Source organism: Hippocampus comes, unplaced genomic scaffold (genome assembly GCF_001891065.2).
Source record: "Hippocampus comes isolate QL1 unplaced genomic scaffold, H_comes_QL1_v1.1 scaffold41, whole genome shotgun sequence".
Lineage (NCBI taxonomy): Eukaryota > Metazoa > Chordata > Actinopteri > Syngnathiformes > Syngnathidae > Hippocampus > Hippocampus comes.
The window spans coordinates 3,968,268-3,988,977 of NW_017805153.1; the positions used below are offsets into that span (position 1 = coordinate 3,968,268).

Here is a 20,710-nt window from a genome sequence, read left to right on the forward strand (position 1 = left end):
GTGGGGGGTGGCGGGGAGGAGGTGGTAGAACACAGAGATTCCGAATGAGGGAAAAATACAGCAGTAATAATGTCAGCTTTTCTTTCCGGAGAAACTTTAGTGAACTTGTCTCCCCGCATCACGCCATGAGACACACACTAACCGAGCCACTCTTGCCGCCGCGACCGTGATGGATGTTGACGTGGACTATTAGCTGCGTGGCCCCTTCTCGCATGTATGAAGAGACGCCGTCCCCGTGCTTTGCTCTCATTTCACCGCGGCGAGTCCCTCGGTGGCAGGGACTCTCGGAGGAGAAAAGAGCCTGAGGCAAACCAGCCTTCCAAACCCCCACCGCACCCATCACTCCTCTGCCTCACCAACCGCACACATTTCCATCCCCGCTACAAAAGAAGTGATGGCGATTTCTTCAGGCTACTCAGAGGATGATGACCCGCCCACCCCAATTTGTTTTGTCATTTCATAAGTACGGTTAACATGCAAAAACACACATTTAGGTATCTGTCTAAGGGGAGTTTGGAGATATTAACTGCTAGATTATTTACTCAGCTGCGGAGAGTACCCGGCTTTGATTTCAAGGGGGTTTCTAGTTTTTGAAACAGTTGTTCTCCGTTGGTTTTTGTCATTTCTTGAAACTGAAATGACATTCTCAAAACTCTGAAGATCATTTGGCAAAAGAGTCGTAGGGTTCACCATAGCTCGCATCCCTGCAACAACAGTTCACTCATGTGTCCAAGTGAGTTCTTTTCTCAACAGTCATCACCTTCAATATGCACCGGCACTTTGGCGGTGTAGAAGCACTGCATGCCCAAATGCGAAAATGTTTTGTCTTTCGGGCAGAGGACACATCCTAAAAATACCTTCGGGACATCAGAGTAAAAACAGTTCGATTGGACATGAGATGCGTGGAACTCTTCCTTCATTAGTCAAGTTCTAGTTCCACTTGATTTATCGCTTGACCAAATGTTCCAAGAAACTGACATACGGCCTTCATGCTATTATGTTCTCGACTCATTTTGACATTGAACAGACTTTCGATGACTTTCAACGACATCTTTCGAAGAGAACAAACAACCTTACGACCGAATATTTAACATGATCAACAAAAACTATTCACTTGGAAATTGCCAGACGGCAACGAGACTGACTCTGACAATGACGTGAGGGAACTTGTCGTGTTTGATTGTGAACTTGCCCAGCTGTTCATTTCGGATAAAGAAGATTAGGACTTTGATGGATTTGAGGGTGAGGATTGAAAAACAAACAAAAAATAAAACAAAATGTGAGTGAGTACATAGTTAAATACTTCGATAAGTACAACCTAACTCATTTAGCTCCCGGTGCCTTTTGAAAAACATACTCTAGTGTGCATGCATTTTACTGTATTATTTTAAGTTTGCTTGTATTTTACCATGCCCGCATCCAATCATACAATGCGTGTATGTGTTAAATACAGAAATAGCACCCGTAACTGACACTACGCCTTTTAATACGGTGCGATGTATGGCCGTGAAAATATGGTAAATGTAGACTAACTTCAGGCTACTTGTACTTAATTCATTTGCAAAGATGTTGAGAAGATGCATACTAACACATTTGCAATTTGGTGAAATTAATGAAAAATGCAGTTCCGTGGTACTACCTGAAGCCCATGTTCTTTTGAGAAAGTCCTTTCTGTTTCAAGAGATGAGCTAAACCCAAGTAGAAAAATCAAAACTGAAATGTATTTCCCCATTGATTGCCTTTGATGAAGAAATTCTAATCATCAATAATCCCACAACGCGTCTCTTGTTAAAACGTAAGTGGAACGGAGAAAGGGACGTAGCCGGCACTAAAGTGAAGTTAAGTGAGGAAGACTAAATAGGGAAGGAGATTCAAACCGTTCTTTCCACTGATCATTGAAGGAAATGTGAGGCTTCTCAACAATGGACACTCTAACTTAGCTGTTGGGAAATTGGAGTTGTTTGTTTACATTCAACCATCATCTGGAGTAGCTGAGGCGAGTGACTGCACGATTGCAATGTCGGCCTTCTGCCGCTCCTTCTCTCATCCATTCACTAAGTCACGTGAGAGAATCAAAACTTCTTTCCCTCCGTGACTTCATACACCTTGACACCACCAGCAGGCCAGTGACGGAACTGCAGGTGGCCATCAAGGACTGTGACAGTTGACAGTTGTGACACAGGAAGGCATCGCAGAAGCATTTAAACGTCACAGACGGGTGATATGTTTTTGAAAACGTATACAGTAATTGTATTAAAAATAATATTTTATGTTATTCATTATTGTTTTATGTTTAGAGTTGCTGATGGTGTAGTGGTATGTGGACTTGTGTACGGGCAGCGTGAGATCGGTTCCCACTCAGTGACTGTGTGGATGTGGGTTTGAATGGTTCTTTATATGTTCCCAGCGACTGACTGGCGACCAGTTCAGGGTGTAGTCTGCCTTCCGCCCAAAGTCAGCTGGGATAGGCTCCTGCGACCCTGTTCAGGACAAGTGCTGTTGAAAATGGATAGATGGATGTTTTATGTTGAACCTTTTCGTACTGTAGAGCGCTTCTGTTTCTTTGTGTTCTTGTTGTGTTCTTGTACTCTTGGTTCTCTTCTCAAAAACACAGTTATAATTGTTCCCTTTACTTTCTCACGTTTGAAGCACAGGCGTGAGTATTATGTCTTTTCACATTTCCTCGGCACAGGATTTCCTTTTCTTCCCCCAACTCAGTTCTCATGGCTTGGCTCGTCCATAAAAATCAAGATCCTGCTTGTGTGCAACTTGGGGATGCTACAGAAAACGAAAACAAAAGTTTTCTTCTTTTTTTTTTTAAATAAAATGACATGATATTTACGCTTAAGTAATAACAACTACCTCTGCCGCCACCTCTTTTTTTTAGGGGAAAAACAAAAGGCATCTATATGTGTAGGTGTGTTTATTTCTTCGTGAAAACTAATTAAGGCACTGCGGCCATTAGAGCTGATGCTTTGGGCTTGAAGATCGGCACTGGCCTTCCTGTGTGGACTTGGCATGGTCTCTTCTGCTTGTGTGGTTTTTCTTCTTGTATTCTGGCTTCCTTATAAGTGTAACTGTGAAAGTGAATGTTTGTATCCCCATGGCCTCCAATTTCCTGGCGACTAGTCCACGGTGTCCACCTCTCCCCCCAGATCTACAGCTGACCTGAAAATGGATGATACACTTGGAATTTTTTTTTAAAAAGAGCACAAACTGCAAATGTTAATATTTAGTGGATGCAGAAGCAAACATGTTGACAGGTGAAATGAGCCTGTGTTCTGCCCGCTGCTGTCAAGGGGATGCTGTGTCTAAAGTTCACACAGAAAATGATGCCTCATGTCCGCGTGTGTGTGTGCATGCGCGCGGGCTGCAAACAACTTCTGCTAAATACTAATTACTAACTACTTAGTGTGAGTGCCCTTTCTATTGGGTCCCTTCAGTATAAACATTCATTATAGCTCTTTTTGCATGGCCGTCATCATTATTCCACCAAAGGCCCCCGAGGAGTGAGCCGAGGCCAGGCGCTGGGGCCGGACCAGACTTGGGGGTTGCGCGGGGGTTGTGTAAAACCGTGGAGAACCAGAGCACCAGGACCCGGCAATGCACACAAGTGATATTTGTGCGCCGAGATCAAAAAGCATTTACCTTTAGATGTTTCCTGCTATGAATATTCAACATCCTTATTGAAATCTAATTTGGGTCTCCTTGTCTCAGGGGTCTTTTCATCAGTGCCTGTTGCCTGAGGCCACTGCTGATTGACAGCCAAACTTTTGTAAAGAGCACGCAGAGAGAGAGAGAGAGAGAGAGAGAAAAAAAAAAGGGTACGATCTGGTGGAGGGAGCGATGTGAAGCTGGAACAGATGAGTGGGGGGAGGGGGCGAGGGGTGGGAGCCATTTAACCTCCTCGCTTGCATTCACAAACAGAATGCGAACAGAAGAAATATTTTTGAGAGGTTTTATTAAGTTACAGTACAGTAGTTTTTATTCACACATGTACAGTATTTGCCATTTTCACCTATGTTGTTTAGTCTGATTGATATAAATGAGAGACAAACTTGCACACGAGTAAGCAAAATCCTTTTTTTCTTTTGATCATATAGATTTTTTTTTCCCACCCGACCAACATACTATCTGTTTGCTTCTGTACTTAAACAAATCTACCGGGATAGAGAATGTGCGATTGGCGTCTTTGCAGAGATTGAATGCAATTAATTTGTTGTGTTGGGATAAAGAAAAGATTTGTCCATATTTACCCAGTTGTGACATCTCCATCTGACGCTCCCAAAAACAGGAAAGCATTTTTGGTATTGTTTTTTAAATGCTATTTCTAAACCTTACGTGGCTCAACAGAGGACCTGTAAAGTCTTGGGAAATATCCTTCCATCCATCTTATATACAGTGCCCTTCATAAATATTGGCACCCCTAGCAACATGTGTTAAAATCCTTAAAAGAAATGGATGTTTTATTCCAGAAGCATACTCTCATACGAAAAAAATGTAGAAATGGTTCACCAAAACACAGACTCAAGATCCATTTCCATCTCAGTCCCCAGACCTCAATCCCATTGAAAACCTGTGGCACCACCTTTAGCAAAATAGAGGACCTGGGTAGCTAGATGATTTAGATACATTGTGCCAAGAGAACCGGTCGAAGGCCCCTCTTTCTCTATTCTCCCATCTTGATAAACATCAAACGAGATTATTATGTGCCATTTTGTTGGAAAAGAGGGGTGAATATCAGGGGTGGTCATCATTGTGGCACACACGATTTGATGTAGAATAATAATTTCTCATGTCCTTCAACTGAGCATTTTTTTGGATCAAAAGTATAAGGCATTCAATACAAAAATGCTTTAACAAGCCTTTGTGCAACTTCACTTGAGCAGTTAGTATTTCAGTATGCAAAAACATATAACACAGGCTGTGCGTTCATGAGTTTAAACCAGCTAATGAGGAATAAGACAAATATTCAGTAGTACAAGTTTTGTAAGTGTAAAAAGCCCTGAAATGAAGACACCTCAAGAGGACACAGTTGAAACAGTTGGGACTGTATATGCCAGTTCAAGAGTTTCGATCAGGGGTAGGGAACTCCAGTTCCTCGAGAGCCATATCCTGCCTGTTTTAGATCCCTCCCGACTCCACACACCTGATTCAACTGTTCATGATTGTTTCAGGCCTCAACAGGGCTTGCTGATGAGCTGATGATTTGAATCAGGTGTGTTGGGAGTAGGGTGGGATCTAAAACAGGCAGGATATAAACAAGCCATACACGTATTCGTGTATGGCTTGTTCATAACAGCCCTCCAATATGGCCACCGGTAGTGCATTGTGGGTAATTGCTAAAAGGACGGAGCCCTCTATACAGTATTTCAAAGCAGGACAAACTAGTCAACTCACGCCACATGGAGACGACTGAGAATTTCTTGTCATCCTGCTCCAATGGCGTTTTAGAGTTATCTTTTTTTTTTTTTTAAATATTCGGCACAATCTCTATGAGTGACGGTGCAACAAGTTAGTGTTCACGCAGTGATTCCGTAACATTTAGCAGCATTGCGTTTTTATTAGATAATCGGCGGCTCAATCACAGTTTTTCATTTCAATATTATCGTTTGAGAGGCAAGACAGTACTGTATACACAAACTACGGCGCAAACAATGTGAAACCGCTTATTTACAACCCCCACCACCTCCCCCTTCCCCAAAAAACATTTTTTTCCTGTTAGGTTTGCACTAGTGATGGGAAAATGAAGCTTCACATTTTTGGACATGAGAGAGCATTCTGTTCAGCATTGGGCTTGCCATTTCGTAAACCTCTTTATTGAACCCAACAGTGCCATCTTCATTACCCCATCACTCGCTTGCAATAAAATCAACAAACAAGTATGTGCATAGTGCAAGCAAGCATCAAATTATCGAAGCCAGAGGAACACATCATGCTCAGGATCAACTTTCTACAGCTGAAGCACCAACAGCGAGGACACCGTAAACTAGAAATATGTCCTGTTGGTCAACCCATTAACTGGTGTGATGAATAACATTCCCATTGCATAAGCAATCCCCCAATTAGCATCTTGGGGTTTGACTAATACCTGACATACTCTTTGTGTATTATCGTGTTAAGTTACTTTTGACAAAGCTGCGCAAGGTAACTATTAAGTCACCGTTAGCTCTGAACATCAGCAAAAAAAAAAAAGAAAAAAAGTTTGAGGGTACAAAAAAACCTATGTTCACTCATTGTCTTACAATGGGGTGTTTTAATTTTAACTTTCCCAGTGAAGTGAATTTAATGGTTACATTACCTGTCTTCATGCTTGCTCTCATTGTGCCAATAAAACTTGTACCAGTGGTTTCTGGAAGCAATGCAACACAGAATCTGTATGTTGTCTTCAACAGTGTTTCCGGTTGGCAATTGAACTCTTAATGCTTTTGAAAAAGAAGCTTATTTACTGACAAGTTTGCAAACATTTATTTTCAGGAGCACTGCATCTCCAGTCGTCTTCATCCACTCTGTGCGCAGGGGGCGTGGCACTGCAGTTGACACTGGGAAGGATGCGCAGCACCTTCATTCGGTGTTTCTCACTGATCACATAAATATGCAATCATGAAAAAAAAAAAACAACAAAAGATGACTTCAACACACAACTCGTGTGTATGTGTGCGTGTGTGTGTGTGTGTGTGTGTGTGTGTGTGTGTGCGTGTGTGTGACAGCGGCATGGACCTAATGAGTGATAAACAGTACTCTTCATCAATCTGGTTCCAATTTTGTCCGATTGCTTTGTGCCAGATAGGCCTTGCAGGTAAGAGCCTTGTCATGTAGCCTTTTCTTCAACTTCCACCAAAGATTTGTAATTGGACTGAGATCCGGACTATTTGAAGGCCACCACATTGACCTTGTGTGTCTTTCTTCAAGGAATATATTCCCGGGTTTCGCACCATGGCTAGCTGCAACATCATCTTGAACATGGATTTAATCATCCCCAAACACCCTTTTCATTGACGGGTTAAGAAAAGTGGCCACAATGTCAATGTAAACTGCATTTTCAGAACATTGCTGCTGTGAACTGGGAATTTCTACATTGTGAGACGAATGAAGGTTTTCTTATTCTTATTATTATTCTTTTTTATTGAAGATTTAATGACCACCATCTACCCAGTGCCATTTCCTGACATGCAGCCCATATTATCCATAACTGTGGAAATGTGAATGTTTTCTCTAGGCACTCGTCTTCATAAATCTTTGGAATGTCAGAGGAACCTTGAGCAAGCAGGAAGGGTGACATGAAAATTCCACAAAGGAAGGACAGAGCTGGGATTCAAACCCCAATCCTCAGAACTGTGAGGCAAAGCCACTGCATTGTCTCTTGGTGCATAATATGGAATTATAATGTATAATACCACAATATAACATCATAGACAGACAGGGTTTCACAAATGAATTCAGTTCAATGTTGTCCTCATCTGGTCAGTGGATTTTTCACGTTTTAATGTTACTGCTGCGCAGGTGCGGGCAGCGTCCCTCAGGGTTCCATTAAAATGATGCCCCCTCTCAAGGCCGAGTGGCTCGCTCTGTAGATTTAACGTCGGCCATATGTGTGGCAGAAGGCAAACAGCTGATGGGGTTTAATTGTCAGAAATCAACATATTTGGGTGTGTGTTTATGTGTGTGTCGGCCGGCGTGATCCACGTCAATGGGCTCGTGATTGTTTGAACAGGTCAAACATGGATCAGACCCCAGTTGGACAGGAGAGTGGAGCCAACAAGACACGATAACAGGCAAACATTTGCACTAATTACGTATTCCATAGCACCTTCTGAATCCGAATTCGACAGGACAGTTTTCTGGAGAAGGCCCATTCCTGTTCTAGCATCTACAAAGTACCTTCACAAAGAATGATACATAAAACTGTGTTTACACCTTTTATGAAGTCAGTTCCAAGTTTAAAACTCAAGCATTTGGATCATCTCATAGATGGACTACATTCAGAGTTTCCTGGGGAGGTACTGAAATTATTATTGTTTTTACTTGATCAAAAGACATGTTTTTAGTTACTAGGTTGGCATGGCTCACTGGTAGCGTGGTCGTCTCTAAGTTCATCCATGAGGTCAGTGGGTGGGTAAAAATGATGAGCACCTAAACATCAACCTCTGGTGCTCATTTGAGTTCCATGCTTTTTTTTAAAAATGTGCAGCCCTGCTTATAATATCTTTATAAATGTTGCCCGAGCAATTGCATTCATACTGTGTATCCATTGCTTTTCACACCAAGGCGAATAGGTAGTCCATCTCGGGTGTTTTTCATTATGGGTTGGCACTCACAAGCAAAAGCAAAAAAAAAAAAGGACAGCTCCTATCTGGAACTCCTAAGTCGAGTTACATGGCACCACCTCATATGAATCATTTCGATGAATTAAATCTCACCCCCAATTCAAGCCTTTTCAAACTTGCATCATGGTATGATTTGATGCGACTGAGCTTGAGATTTGTGACGCAGCAGGCCCTCTCCTTGGGCCAAAATCTTGTCAAACGAGTGGAATCCCTTTCTGCTGCAAAAGAGGAAGGTAGACGCCATACTGGTCCTTCCTATATTAGTGTAAGGAGCAGTCAAATAAATACTTGTGATCACAGTCTAGCTACGCATCACTTTCCCGGACTTGAGTGACTTTTCAAAACAAAGAAGGATTTATAAAGTAGTGAATTTAGCCTTGTCGGAATGGTTAAAAGTAGTAGTAAGTCTCAAAGGATATTCCAACAATGAACTAAAAGGCGCAGTGCAATTAGCACATAAAGCCCATCAGCGGCTCCCAATATCATCGCCCTCTAAGGAGCGGCAGACATATAATGCCTCCTGATCTATTACCACAAAGTGATTAATCCTCCCCACACAATGACCACTCTTCAACTGGGCCTCTATATTATGAGGTGGCCCTTGCGCTAATTAGCATTCAACTCAGCAAGCAGAGACAACCCCTCCACCAGGAGAAAGGACAGGAGTGGGGATGGCGACACAGTGAAATGTCATTAACTTGATGTTAATTACTAATTAATGGGGCCATTTCATTTACATGTATCTCTGGCTCTGTGATGGAGTCTGCCTTTCGTGGGTTACTCTGACTGGCCGACAAGTTGGGGGGAGGGAGGTGGTGGTGGTGGGGAAGTCGTCTCATTCTGCTGCACTCTGCTTTCTTTCTGCTAATTAAATAGTGGGTCGCTCATCACTGTTATGTCTGCTTTTACAGCGCCATTTTCCGTCAGAGAGCGCGATGGTGGTGGTGCACCACCACATTATGCGCGAGGCTCTTTCATCATCAAGCCCACCAACTTGGAACTTCGTTACTTTTTCTGACCCCTCCCTTTCCTCTCATGAGCGCACGGGCCACCCGTTTCTATGGCAACCTTGCTGTTGGGTCCCATGAGAAGGAGCTGGCTGGTTTGATGAGCGTTTGGCCATTCACGCATGGCCAGGGCCAGCATGGCACACAGCGTAGTGCCGTATGGTGCCGCGGCATACAGTGCGTGCTGCTGGCCTGGATTTCGGGCTGGGGTAGTCCACGAGTTGACCCGGGGCTTACAGTAGAACCGGTTCTACTACTGATGCGGTGATTGATTTCGAGGTCAGATCAAGTCCTTCGTGTTGCCCTGCAGAAAAAGCTTCGAGCCTCGCACTCGCCTTATAATCGACACTTTACTGCCTCCCAGTGGCATCGTACAGAAACCACACGAAGATGCCTCAAACATTGGAGTCTACTCACAAGTGCTGACAAAATATTTTATTTTTTAACATATGCTTTTGAATGACATAAGTTACATTTTAGAATACTGAATTTTACAGTACCACATTCTATTCTAATATAAAAACTCGCAGGAGAGCTCTGAGGAACCACACTGAACTAAATATTACAGGCAAAGTAACAGAAGGGCGGAAAACAGAAAATACAAGTGTTAGAGTCAAAAGTAGAAGTGAAGCATCTGAGGAATACGAACATTTGTTGAAAAGATAAGGGAACAAATGTGTTAGAGGCATTCATATTATGGAACGTCAACAAGCTACAGCGTAGGGCTGGACGATTATTCGAACATTTCTCTTGATCTTTTAAAAGTTACAATCAAAGAAACAGGATTTCTGTACAGATTGGTGCCTTTAAAAGATCCCGCCATTGTGGAAGTACCCGGAATGCACCACGTTGCTTGCATAGCAAACATGTAGACTGATTCTGCCATCCCTCAGCGTCCTTTAAGCTGTCTAACCCCTGTGCAATGCAGGTACACTTCATGTACACCTGACATGCGTTGTGTCGCAAAAACAAATGCATGCCATGCATGGGTTTTAAACCTGTGGCATGCATTCGTTTTTACGACACAACGCATGAAGTGTACCTGCATTGCACGGGGGCTAATGACCCTCCAATTGGAGTTTACCGTAAAACTAAACACACAACAAATACAGTATAATTACCCAAATTATATACTTACATACAAAACTTGCTTTGTTTTTAAAACATTGCTATCGCTGATGCTACATTCAATGTGATATCCCACTGGCAATTATTTTCAATTGCTATTATTTTTGTATACTGTACTCTTATTTTACTTTCTTACGCATTTTCTTTCTCTTTGTCACAGTTCTATTTAAAGACTGAATGATTTTTTTCCCTTCAAACTTCAGGGATACAAAGATCCAAGGACTTGTATTTTCTTTTTGGTCATACAACACACATTTCCACACGAAATACAATCCCTGAGATCCCAGGTTAGACCAGTAAGTCTCAAACTTGTGGAAAATAAAGTCACTGTCCTGTGAAAAACACGTATGTTTACTTTTGTCATTTGAAAAAAAAACAAACAAACAAAAAACAAAACATTAAGGGGATGTCCAAAACACGAACACCACATGAATGTAAACATGACAAAAATAGACATGCGTGTTTTTCACAGGACAGCGACAATAAAATACATATGATAAAAACATAAGGCTTATTACTTTTTCCATAATCGTCCAGCCCTAAAACAGTGGATGTGCACTTTCAGAGTGTGTCCGATGTCATCCAATATGTTGAAATCTATTACTATAACCAGCCTTATCCCGTTTTCTATTGTTGAGCCGACACAGAGGTTATATGTGATTAAAAACAGTAAAGACATTTTCACTGTGATATAAAACATGATAAGCATATTTGGGCCAAGGTATGTGGTGTGCGATAAAACAACTGCCGCCCATTTCACAATGCATCACAAGGATTTTGTACTGTATGTATGGTCGGCAGAGACACCCCAAAAAAAAAAAAAAAAAAAAAATCACATCACTGTAACACCACTCCCAAGCAGGCACAAAAAACATAAAATGCATAGACTGGCAAAGTCAAGTAAGCACCTGAAATAGGTACCCAAACTTCCAACAGCAAGAGTAAATGCTACAAGCAATTATTTCCGGTTTCTGTATGTGCGACCCCCCCACCCCCTCCCAAAAAAAGACTTCGTTCTACAAACTGAAGATCTCATTTGTCTGGCAACACACGCAACATTCATCATGTCAGTGTGCAACAAGTTCACAGCGAAGCAAAGGAGGACACAAGGCAAGAGAGAAACGACATCTCCCAAATAAGTCAAATATCAACGACAACAGATAAGTGCGATAGCTGCTTTCACCCAAGTGAAATACGTACATATAAAGACTACCCAGGTCAATTGGGCGTTTTTTACATTTGCCATCGCAGCCTAATAAATTTATTCTCTCTAGAAAGATACCAAATACTTCTTAAGCCATAAAAATATAAAGGTACTTTATTCAAAATAATTAAGTCAGGTATTTCTACAACATGAATCTACATTTAAAAAAAAAATTTAAAAAAGAAGCAAATTTTCAGTAACTTTGGTCTTTTTGCTTTCAAACATTTGTTGAAACAGCAAACAGGTATTGTAGGATGCACTGATTAGCTCGAAGCCTTTTCACCTCACTGCAACCGAACTTGTAAACATGGTGAAGGGGGACAAACAGTTACAGGACATAAGTACGCTACCAACAACTCAAACAAAAACACGGAAGAGACAGAACAAACGCACGCTTTAAGCATTTTCTAACTAGAATGCCACTCAAAGATGAAGTGTCAATGCAGAAGCACTTTCTTGAAAAGAGGATCATTCAAAGAGCAGCACTTCACCGAGGCTAAAATCCAAATCTAAACTAGGCATGAAACTTTGACCAAAAGTCCCTGGTTGACAATGGGGAAACTTACCAGTTGATTAATTCGCCTCAACTGCTTCAAGAGACATTAAATAAGAAGCACATTCACAAAATGTAGAGAATTCTTCATCAATTTGGATCAATATTCTTCCCATCCCAACACTGCAACCTTTCCTAGACTCCAACATCCTGTGCATGCCTTACCATCAAGATTCCCAAATAGTAATGAGAAATGAAGATTTTGAAAATGTACTAAATCTCAAACTGTTTGCAAAAGTGAAGACAAATTCACAACAAATCTGCCATGGTTTCTCTTTGAGCAATGTCCCACCACCTTCGTAAAATTTCATGTATATTGCTTGAGTAGTAGTTGTGTACCCCTGGAAAAAAAATAAAAAACAAACAGAAAAAAAAAAACATGCATCTTAAAGGGGAGTTTGTCCTAAAAACTACATCGATAAACACTTAAAGCAGTCGTCCTGACTAGGCAGCAGTAGCTGCTAAAATGATCCGTTGTGGGGCGGGAATCGGCCGTCTCCAGTCACATCTTGTGCCCCTAATTTGATCGACAGGAAACCACTGCACCCGAGGAAAAAGAACCAGCCGGAGAAAGACGGTGAGATTGTGAGGTGTTAATCATTTATCGTGCAACCGCAGGCGGAAGCATCGCGGCCTTCCAAAAATGAAAACTTCACACCGATAACGTATAGTGTTGAAGGACATCACGACTAAGGTAACTGGGGTAACAAGGTCAAAGGTGAATGTGAGGTGAGATTCATGACTGATGAGGCACTGACGCTTCTCAAGTCGGATATAAAAAGATGAAGCCAAAGTAGAAGATTAGCCTCGACAGTATTTCCTTGATTAAAACATGCATTTCAATTCAGGATAAAATTGAATTTTTGAACAGTTGTGTTGTAAAGCAGTGACCGAATTATGCCGCAATCACTTCCACACAACGTGATAGCAATAAAAAAAACAAATACTATATGGTGAAGTTCATTATACTGTATTGTTTTTTTTTCTTTAAAAAAAAAAAAAAAAAAACATTTGATTTTACCTTTATATTTAATATGCGATGAAAGTCCTGAGTATAAAATGATCCAAGTGTCTGCTTTCATAACTGTATGTCAGATGTTTCAAACAAACCAAGTCGCTTCACAATCGGTAACAAATTAGACCAGTAATGATGAATTCATCGGAGCCAAACACAGTTACGTCAATACAAGCGAATGGAAGAGATCGCCAGGGGCTCCCGGCTAAAGACGGCAGCGACAGGTCGTCAACTGGCCGAGCCTCCCTCAAGTGGTTATTTATCTCTATGGCAAGAACGCCGTGTTTCTTCAGCAGCGGCATGAATACTTTCTGGGCACAACCATGCACTTTCACTTGCTTTTCTGGCCGATCAGAAAGACTAAATTCACACATTCATGAAATATATTTGACAGACTGGTGAACGTCAGCATGTGCAGTACATGTGTGATAAATCACAAACAGTAATGTCTCATGTGATGGCACGCACCAATGATTGCCTGTGTCAATAAATGTGTATGTAGTGCCATGAGATAACGAAGAGTACTATGACTCTTCGAAAGTTTGGAGTCACTCTCAACGAAAAAAAGGACAAAAATAAAGTAAAATGTAATTACTGCAAAGCGGAGCTGGCGCAGCTAGGAGACGAGAACACGCCATCGTGTGCACATGCATCCTTCTCGAGGTAATCGCGAGGTAATTTTGCATTCAATGATTAAGCAATGTAATTCATCTGACCATCACCAGTTACAACGCACAATTGCCCAACTAATTGATGGAGTAATAGATAGGATCATGAGCCTATAAAAAAATTAGTGACAGGCCGAGGCTCTTTGCAGAAGTCCTCACCCGTGCATCTGAACAGAAAATACGCACATTCACCCATTTTTAAAGATGAAATCTATGACTATCTTCACATGCAGTCAATAAGCCTTTGAACCCCGAAGGGTTTGAAAGGGCATTTTAACAGCCATAAAAAAACAGAATATGCTCATATTGTGGTTTCTAAAAACCTGAATAGACAAATAACCCTGGGGTTAATCCTTCTCTAACACAAATATTTGGTCGTGTAAACGTGTAACGGAAAACCTCCACTGAAAGGAACATTAATTTAAGTTCTGAGCATGTGGTGGGGGGATAAGAGGGGATACACCGCCAGTAAGGGAGGAAAAGTATATGCGGGTCAAATCTGAGGCACAATATGGGGTGGGAGACGACTGATTGTTTCACAGATCATGATTACCAAGTACTCCTGTCAAATCGTAAGGACTGTCTTCATAAACATGACAAAGTGATTTATTGTAGAACATTGCAAACTCCCCTTTCTCATTAAAACATGGAGCTACACTTCAGTTACCATGGTGTGCTTTTTGTTCATCCTGAAAACCTTCCCCAATGACCAGCCTCCCTTAACAGTTCCCTGACACCACGCTGGTCTTTTTGTGATTTGAGTTTGTGTATTTTAGGGCGCAATAAAACGCAGACTTCTGTGTGCTTTGTGCACATGTTGTACATGTGAGAGAAAGAGAGCGAGAGAGAAAGAAAGGGTGACAGACCTCCCATGCGGAGAATGCAGCTGCTCAAAGGCACAATCACGTCCAGTCTGGGACAAAGTATTCAAATATGGATGTGGTGATGGCGTATCTTGCTGGGGTCCACATCGACGCGGCGGGCCTCGGCGAAGGCCAAAAAGATGCAGAGGCCGAGCAGATTGACAACAGTGATGAGCCAGAACATGGACGCCCATGATCCTGTGGTCTCGATGAGATAGCCCGAGAAATACACCAGAAGGACTCCTACACACACACACACACACACACACACACACACACACACACACACACACACACACACAGCAAATGCTAGATTAGGTTAAAGAGATGAAAGGTATGTGTGATAGCGTCATGTTCCCGCTGAGGAAAATGTCACAGTTCATTGCAACTCCCCCACAGGACCAACGTCTGTCATTCTGTGTCGTCCATTATTCATCTGTCGCACACGCCATGATGCTGCTTTCTTGATGAAATAAACATGACACACAGGAGGCGACGCCACTGACAGCGCGTGAGCTCAAAGTCATCATTTTGAGTGGTGGATTAATTATTTGACCAAAGTGTGTTATAAAGTGAAAAACAAAATCCCGAGGAAAGATTGATGTTGTTTTGCCCACTGTTGTCAAGTGAAAGAAACTCACCTGAGAACGCGCCGCATGTGTTCATAACACCTGTCAAAAAAACAAAAAACAAACACACGGGCCATGTTAAACTTTTCAAAAATATGGTCATCTTGTGTGGTGGGTTTTCATCCAAAGATTGTTTTTCACTCACCAAACAAGGCCCCTGCACAAGATGGAGCGAGATCTTGAACGTTTAACGATACACCACTGTGAAGCAAAAGTGTCATTAGCTCACCTCAGTCAGTTGATCAGTGTCAAATATGAGCAACAATAAGATGAGAAAGAGAAAATGAGATCCGTTCAATATAAAAATTAATAAAAGACAAAAGGGAGACAATTATGAATGCTGGTTGAGACCAAAGTATCATCAGGTCCATTGCTCCGACCTCTGCTTGGACCAGATCAGAACTGACGTTTTTTAATTAGCAGGAACGATTTTCACACATTTTGTTCCCTGATGAATCCCTTACAAATAGCAGAAGAAGTAAAATATATAGCCTGTATTTGTAGGGAAGACAACCGTTGAACCGTGACTCTTTGAGAGACGGAATAAGAATAAAACAAGACAGGCTCATGCTTTGTTTCTTCCCTTCCTGTCCTTCCTGTCCTGTATGCCGCTTGAAGTTGCAACATTGTATACCAGTGACAATACTGAAATGACCAGGTGAAATCCTAAATGCCAGATGTTATGTTACACAAAAAAACAACCTCTATGACGGCATACTATGTTCGAAATATTTGCGGTTATAGTTTTACTTGGAACACAAACGTATTTTGTGGTTCCAAGATTACCTGAGCACTCAAAAGGTCAACTTGAAAAACATTATTTTGCATAACTCCCAAAAGGAACAGCAGTCACATGGTCATGTTTTTATCAAGTTGTGAATTGGAATGCAAAAGAAAATAAATATTTCCACTTCAATGAACACAGCGGACTAGTGGAAGCTCTAGACCAGGGGGCGGCAAACCAAAATGTTGAAAGAGCCATATTGGAACAAAAAGCAAATATAATTGTCACCTCAAAAAATTAAAAGCCTTATATAAGCCTTATAATGAAGACAACACATGCTGTATGTATCTATATTAACTATATTAGCCTACTATCGAAATGACTGAGTTGGCTACGAATACACAATGAGCCATCATGATTATTTTTTTTTTCCCTGCAGTGCATCCTGTAGAGCTGGGGTGCCCAACCTTATTTGACCAAATATCTACTTTTCGATCAACCAGTCTCCCGAGATCGACCCGTTACCGCATACGCACGCACAGACACACGCATGCCATAATAAGCAACAGCCACAACGGCCCCCTAAGATGAACGAGGCACGGGACGCACTTCTGCAGCGTGTTAACTATCGTAGTTCACGTGTACCATTTAAAAATGCTCCTCTCGGCCCTCCACATTCACATTCTTTGCCAGTACCCTCTGTGAATTGTATATGAAATGCTGTTTTTTCTTTTAACAGCAGCCACTTGCCTGGGATCCCCTGCTGCTAATAGAAACGTGTGTCGCAGGCTACGATGCAATTCTTCGTTGACAGAAATGTTGAAATGTAACATTTATTCTCCACATTTTTAAAGCATTGAAAAACGTTAAGAATGTTTGTGTCATGTTTGTCCTCCGACAGAAACCATATTAAAACAAAAAATATATTTCCTGCCCCCATCTTTTTCCATTTTCAAACATTTTTGAAAAAGCTCCAAGGAGCCACTAGGGCGGCGGTAAAGAGCCGTATGCAGCTCCAGAGCCGTGGGTTGCCGACCCCCGCTCTAGACAGTTTGACCTTGGGTGGAGGTTATAACGCTCCCTCATGTACACATATGTACACACATGCACTTCAGGTTGCATTTTCTGCACTCCGTGGCAATTCTATGTATGTTTACGTGAACAACTTTAAACTCAGTCCTTGAAGGTGCCCAACCTTTTTTGACCCAAGGTCGACTTTTCAAGCAGCCAACCTTCCGTGATCGACATTTTAGGGGGAGCTAAAAATTCCAGGCCACCGTCTCAGCTCAGCTTCATAATTGAAGGAGTAAGAAGTGAGGTTTTGCTCACAACTGTATTGGATTAAAAAAAAAAAAAAAAAACTAATTCGACTGCACTTAAAAACAACTGAAACACACTTAAAAATGTACTGTGCTGGAGTTAAAAAAAGTTAAAAGTCGATTCTTCAAAGTCCACCTTCGGCTTGTTGCGCAGCTTGTTTTCAGAAATTGACATACTTGGTCTCGGTCCACTTTCGAAGCAATGCCTCTGCATCTCTGGCCGGACAGAATTAAAGCATTCGCCCCACTAAGGCTGCTTGGACGGTGATACCGTGACGTGACCTCCTGGCTGCTGACTGGTGGCGAACACTGTGTTCCTGGCTGTATTAACGGCGGCGGGCACGTAGCTTCTTGGCTGCCTGGACAGCGCCCGTCTGCGACACGGAGCCCCTTGTCTAGCTGGTAAGAAGCTGATGTCGTTCTGCTAGCGCTGACTATTTAGCAGCCAAGCTGCAATGTTGTTCGGCATGGGAGCTGGCAGAAACTACCGTAATTTCCGGACTATAAGCCGCTACTTTTGTCACACACTTTCAACCCTGCGGCTTATCTAATGAAGCTGCCTGTTTAAAGATTTTTCCAACGGCCGCCAGGGAGCGCTCGAGCAGAAAAGGTAACAGTGAGACGCTATCATATGTCACAGTGAAAACAACCAGCCATTAGAGGGCGCACTTCACCTGTGTTTTTAGATGGACTGCAATCCGAAAGCTGTGTTGTGGCTGGGTCTATGACAGACTTGACCGAACGCAAAATAATTTTTATGAAGGCTTTGTTCCCGACTGAACATAGAAAATGCACAGCATTAATACAATAAACGACTGAGATATGTCAAATGGGACTAACAAATAGAAAAGTATACAAAAATAGACAACAGTCGTGGCTTATGAGCACTTTCTGGCATTTGGTATGTGCCCGAAACGTGCGGAAAACAACTAATCTCCCCTGCTTCACGGCTGGTCACACGACCCACCGTGCAACACCGTTCAAACTCCCAAACGACAATATTTTACTCTTAATATCAGCTGGGTTACAATGCCGATTGCAGATACATCAAGTCTGAAAAAGCACAGCTCAGCATTCTTCTCACTTCACTTCATGGTCCAAGTCTCAGGAGATTTCCCACGAGATTACCCAACGCTCCTTTTAAAGTGACAGTGCTCCATTTATTAAACGAGGCAGCATTCACTACAACAGTCAAGACATTGTCGTGAAAGTTGACACAAAAGCGTGGATGGTAGAAAGCTTAATGAAGGAATGGTTGACGGAGTGTTACGACAAGAGAGGTTTTTTTTTTTTATCATTTTAAAACAAAGCATTACTCAACAGGGAATGGTGCATTTTTTTTTTTAACCAGCCGTGTGAGTGCTGTTTTACTACCGTCGTGCTTTATAGGCACAATTTAGAAAGAAAACTTAAGGTTAAGTTATTAAACGTTGAAACCACTTTCTGTGTACCGTCTTTCATTGCAAATATTTCATGCGGCTTATAGACAGGTGCGGCTTGTGTGTGTACAAAATGTTTTTTCCCTTTCAAAATGTAGTGGGTGCGTCTTATAATCAGGTGCGCTCTATAGTCCGGAAATTACGGTAATATCCATGGCTGCCTGCCTGCCTATACGGAGTCGAACAAAACTTTAGGGAGCGCTAAAATATGGAAATCAGCATGTTGACACACAAAACTAAAATGTGCAAGCAGAATGACAATACCTGTGACTGAAGGTGGTGAGTCCCATTGTGGCCGACACAAACGTTACGGCCCAGGAGAATGTGGTGTTTCCGCACAGAAGCAGGGTAAACACACTAGAAATCCCCATCGAAAAAAACTAGCGAGAGGCAAACGCACAGAAAAAAACAGATGAACCCAACATTTTACGGGTGGACCATGTTTCAAGCACCGGGATGTTTGCAGAGTGAATCTTCTCTACCTGCATCAACTTCCTCACCGAGGCCGTGTCAAAGCCTGTAGGGATGACATTTTGACAACAGCATGAGTGAAACGACTCCATTTGAAAGCAGCGATGCACGCAGAGTTGACTTTTGCACCTTGACTTATGAGGTGGTCAGACAGGTAGCCGCTAAAGAGTGAAGAGGGGATTGCCACCAACCAAGGAATGACATTGAACACCCAACCCTGGAGGGAGAAAATATCAATTCACCACAAAATGCATTGGGATGTTTTTGGTCAGGTTTTAAAACGTTTGCTTCTGGTGTACTACTTTCCTCATTTCATTACATTTCAACTACAGAGGAAAATTTGTCTACGTACAAAATATATTTACATCGTCAATCATTTGCTTTTGCATTATTTTGCATACGCTTCCTCCACAACAGCAGTCTTGTCGGCTGCCATTACTGTAGTGCCTGCAGTCCATGACGAGGAGGGACGTGTAGCCATGGTAACCTTTTTGTATTTGTTGTAGTAATTTCACCATATCATGATGGACAAGCACAGAAGAACATTGTGTAAAGACAACAAAGTACACAAATCCTGGCTTTATGTTTATTTAATTACTTAATCCCGTTCGGAACAAAAGGTAGGGTGTGTTCTTGATTCTGAGAGCTTCACCACAAGTACCGGTATGTTTTCATTATTTTCGCCTCCTCCTGAAATGGATCAAGTTACCTTAGCATCGGGGAACGTGTCTTTAAAGAAGGTTGGCAGCCATGACAACAAAGTGAAGAATGTGCTCGATGTGCAAAGGTGAGTAATGATCACGGCGCTGGTCAGAGGATAAAGCAAAGCAGAGAAACACACAAAATCAATGGGATGGGCATTGGTACCACATGATGTAGACACATGCACGCACACAAACAGTGCAATTATGGATCTTTTTTTTTTGGTTTGTTTTCAAAGCCAAAGTTTCTGTGCTATTGGTTTCCAGTTAAGGTCAATTCCTTCCTGTCATAAAATGTAACCATTCACTTTTACACTGGTAAACACATTTTTACAACATCAGAGATGAAAGTGGACTTTCCTGAAAATTCCGGAAAAAATAAAAATATATATATACTGTGTGTGTGTGTGTGTGCGCACACACACACACACGCACACACACACACACGCACACACACACACACGCACACACACACACACGCACGCACACGCACTTGGCCGATCACGCATGAATTAGTTTACACAAAAACGCTATTCTAATACTCGACATTCAATGATTAATCTTCCTTTTGTGTTCACACGTGTACCCTTTGTGGCTTCCGTTCGGGCCGAAATTTCGAAATCTCCAAGATATGGCGAGGCCCTGAGAAAGCGCGGGCGGGG

General features: G+C 42.1%; 1 protein-coding gene across 2 annotated transcripts in view; it reads right to left on the reverse strand.

Annotated features, from left to right (window-relative positions):
- Window positions 1–11,092: 11,092 nt before the first annotated feature.
- slc17a9b (solute carrier family 17 member 9b) overlaps window positions 11,093–20,710 on the reverse strand; it is a 16,943-nt gene continuing 7,325 nt past the window's right edge. Inside the window, exons 7-13 of one of the 2 annotated variants that reach the window (XM_019868543.1) lie at window positions 20,057–20,153; window positions 19,477–19,564; window positions 19,359–19,393; window positions 19,141–19,256; window positions 15,540–15,595; window positions 15,407–15,436; window positions 11,093–15,008 (exon numbers count right to left, since the gene is read on the reverse strand). In XM_019868543.1, the coding sequence (XP_019724102.1) occupies window positions 14,830–15,008; window positions 15,407–15,436; window positions 15,540–15,595; window positions 19,141–19,256; window positions 19,359–19,393; window positions 19,477–19,564; window positions 20,057–20,153 (601 nt within the window). In that variant the 3' untranslated portion in view covers window positions 11,093–14,829. Of the gene's footprint in view, window positions 15,009–15,406; window positions 15,437–15,539; window positions 15,596–18,959; window positions 19,046–19,140; window positions 19,257–19,358; window positions 19,394–19,476; window positions 19,565–20,056; window positions 20,154–20,710 lie in introns of those variants that run through there. The other variant, XM_019868544.1, reaches the window with a different exon arrangement.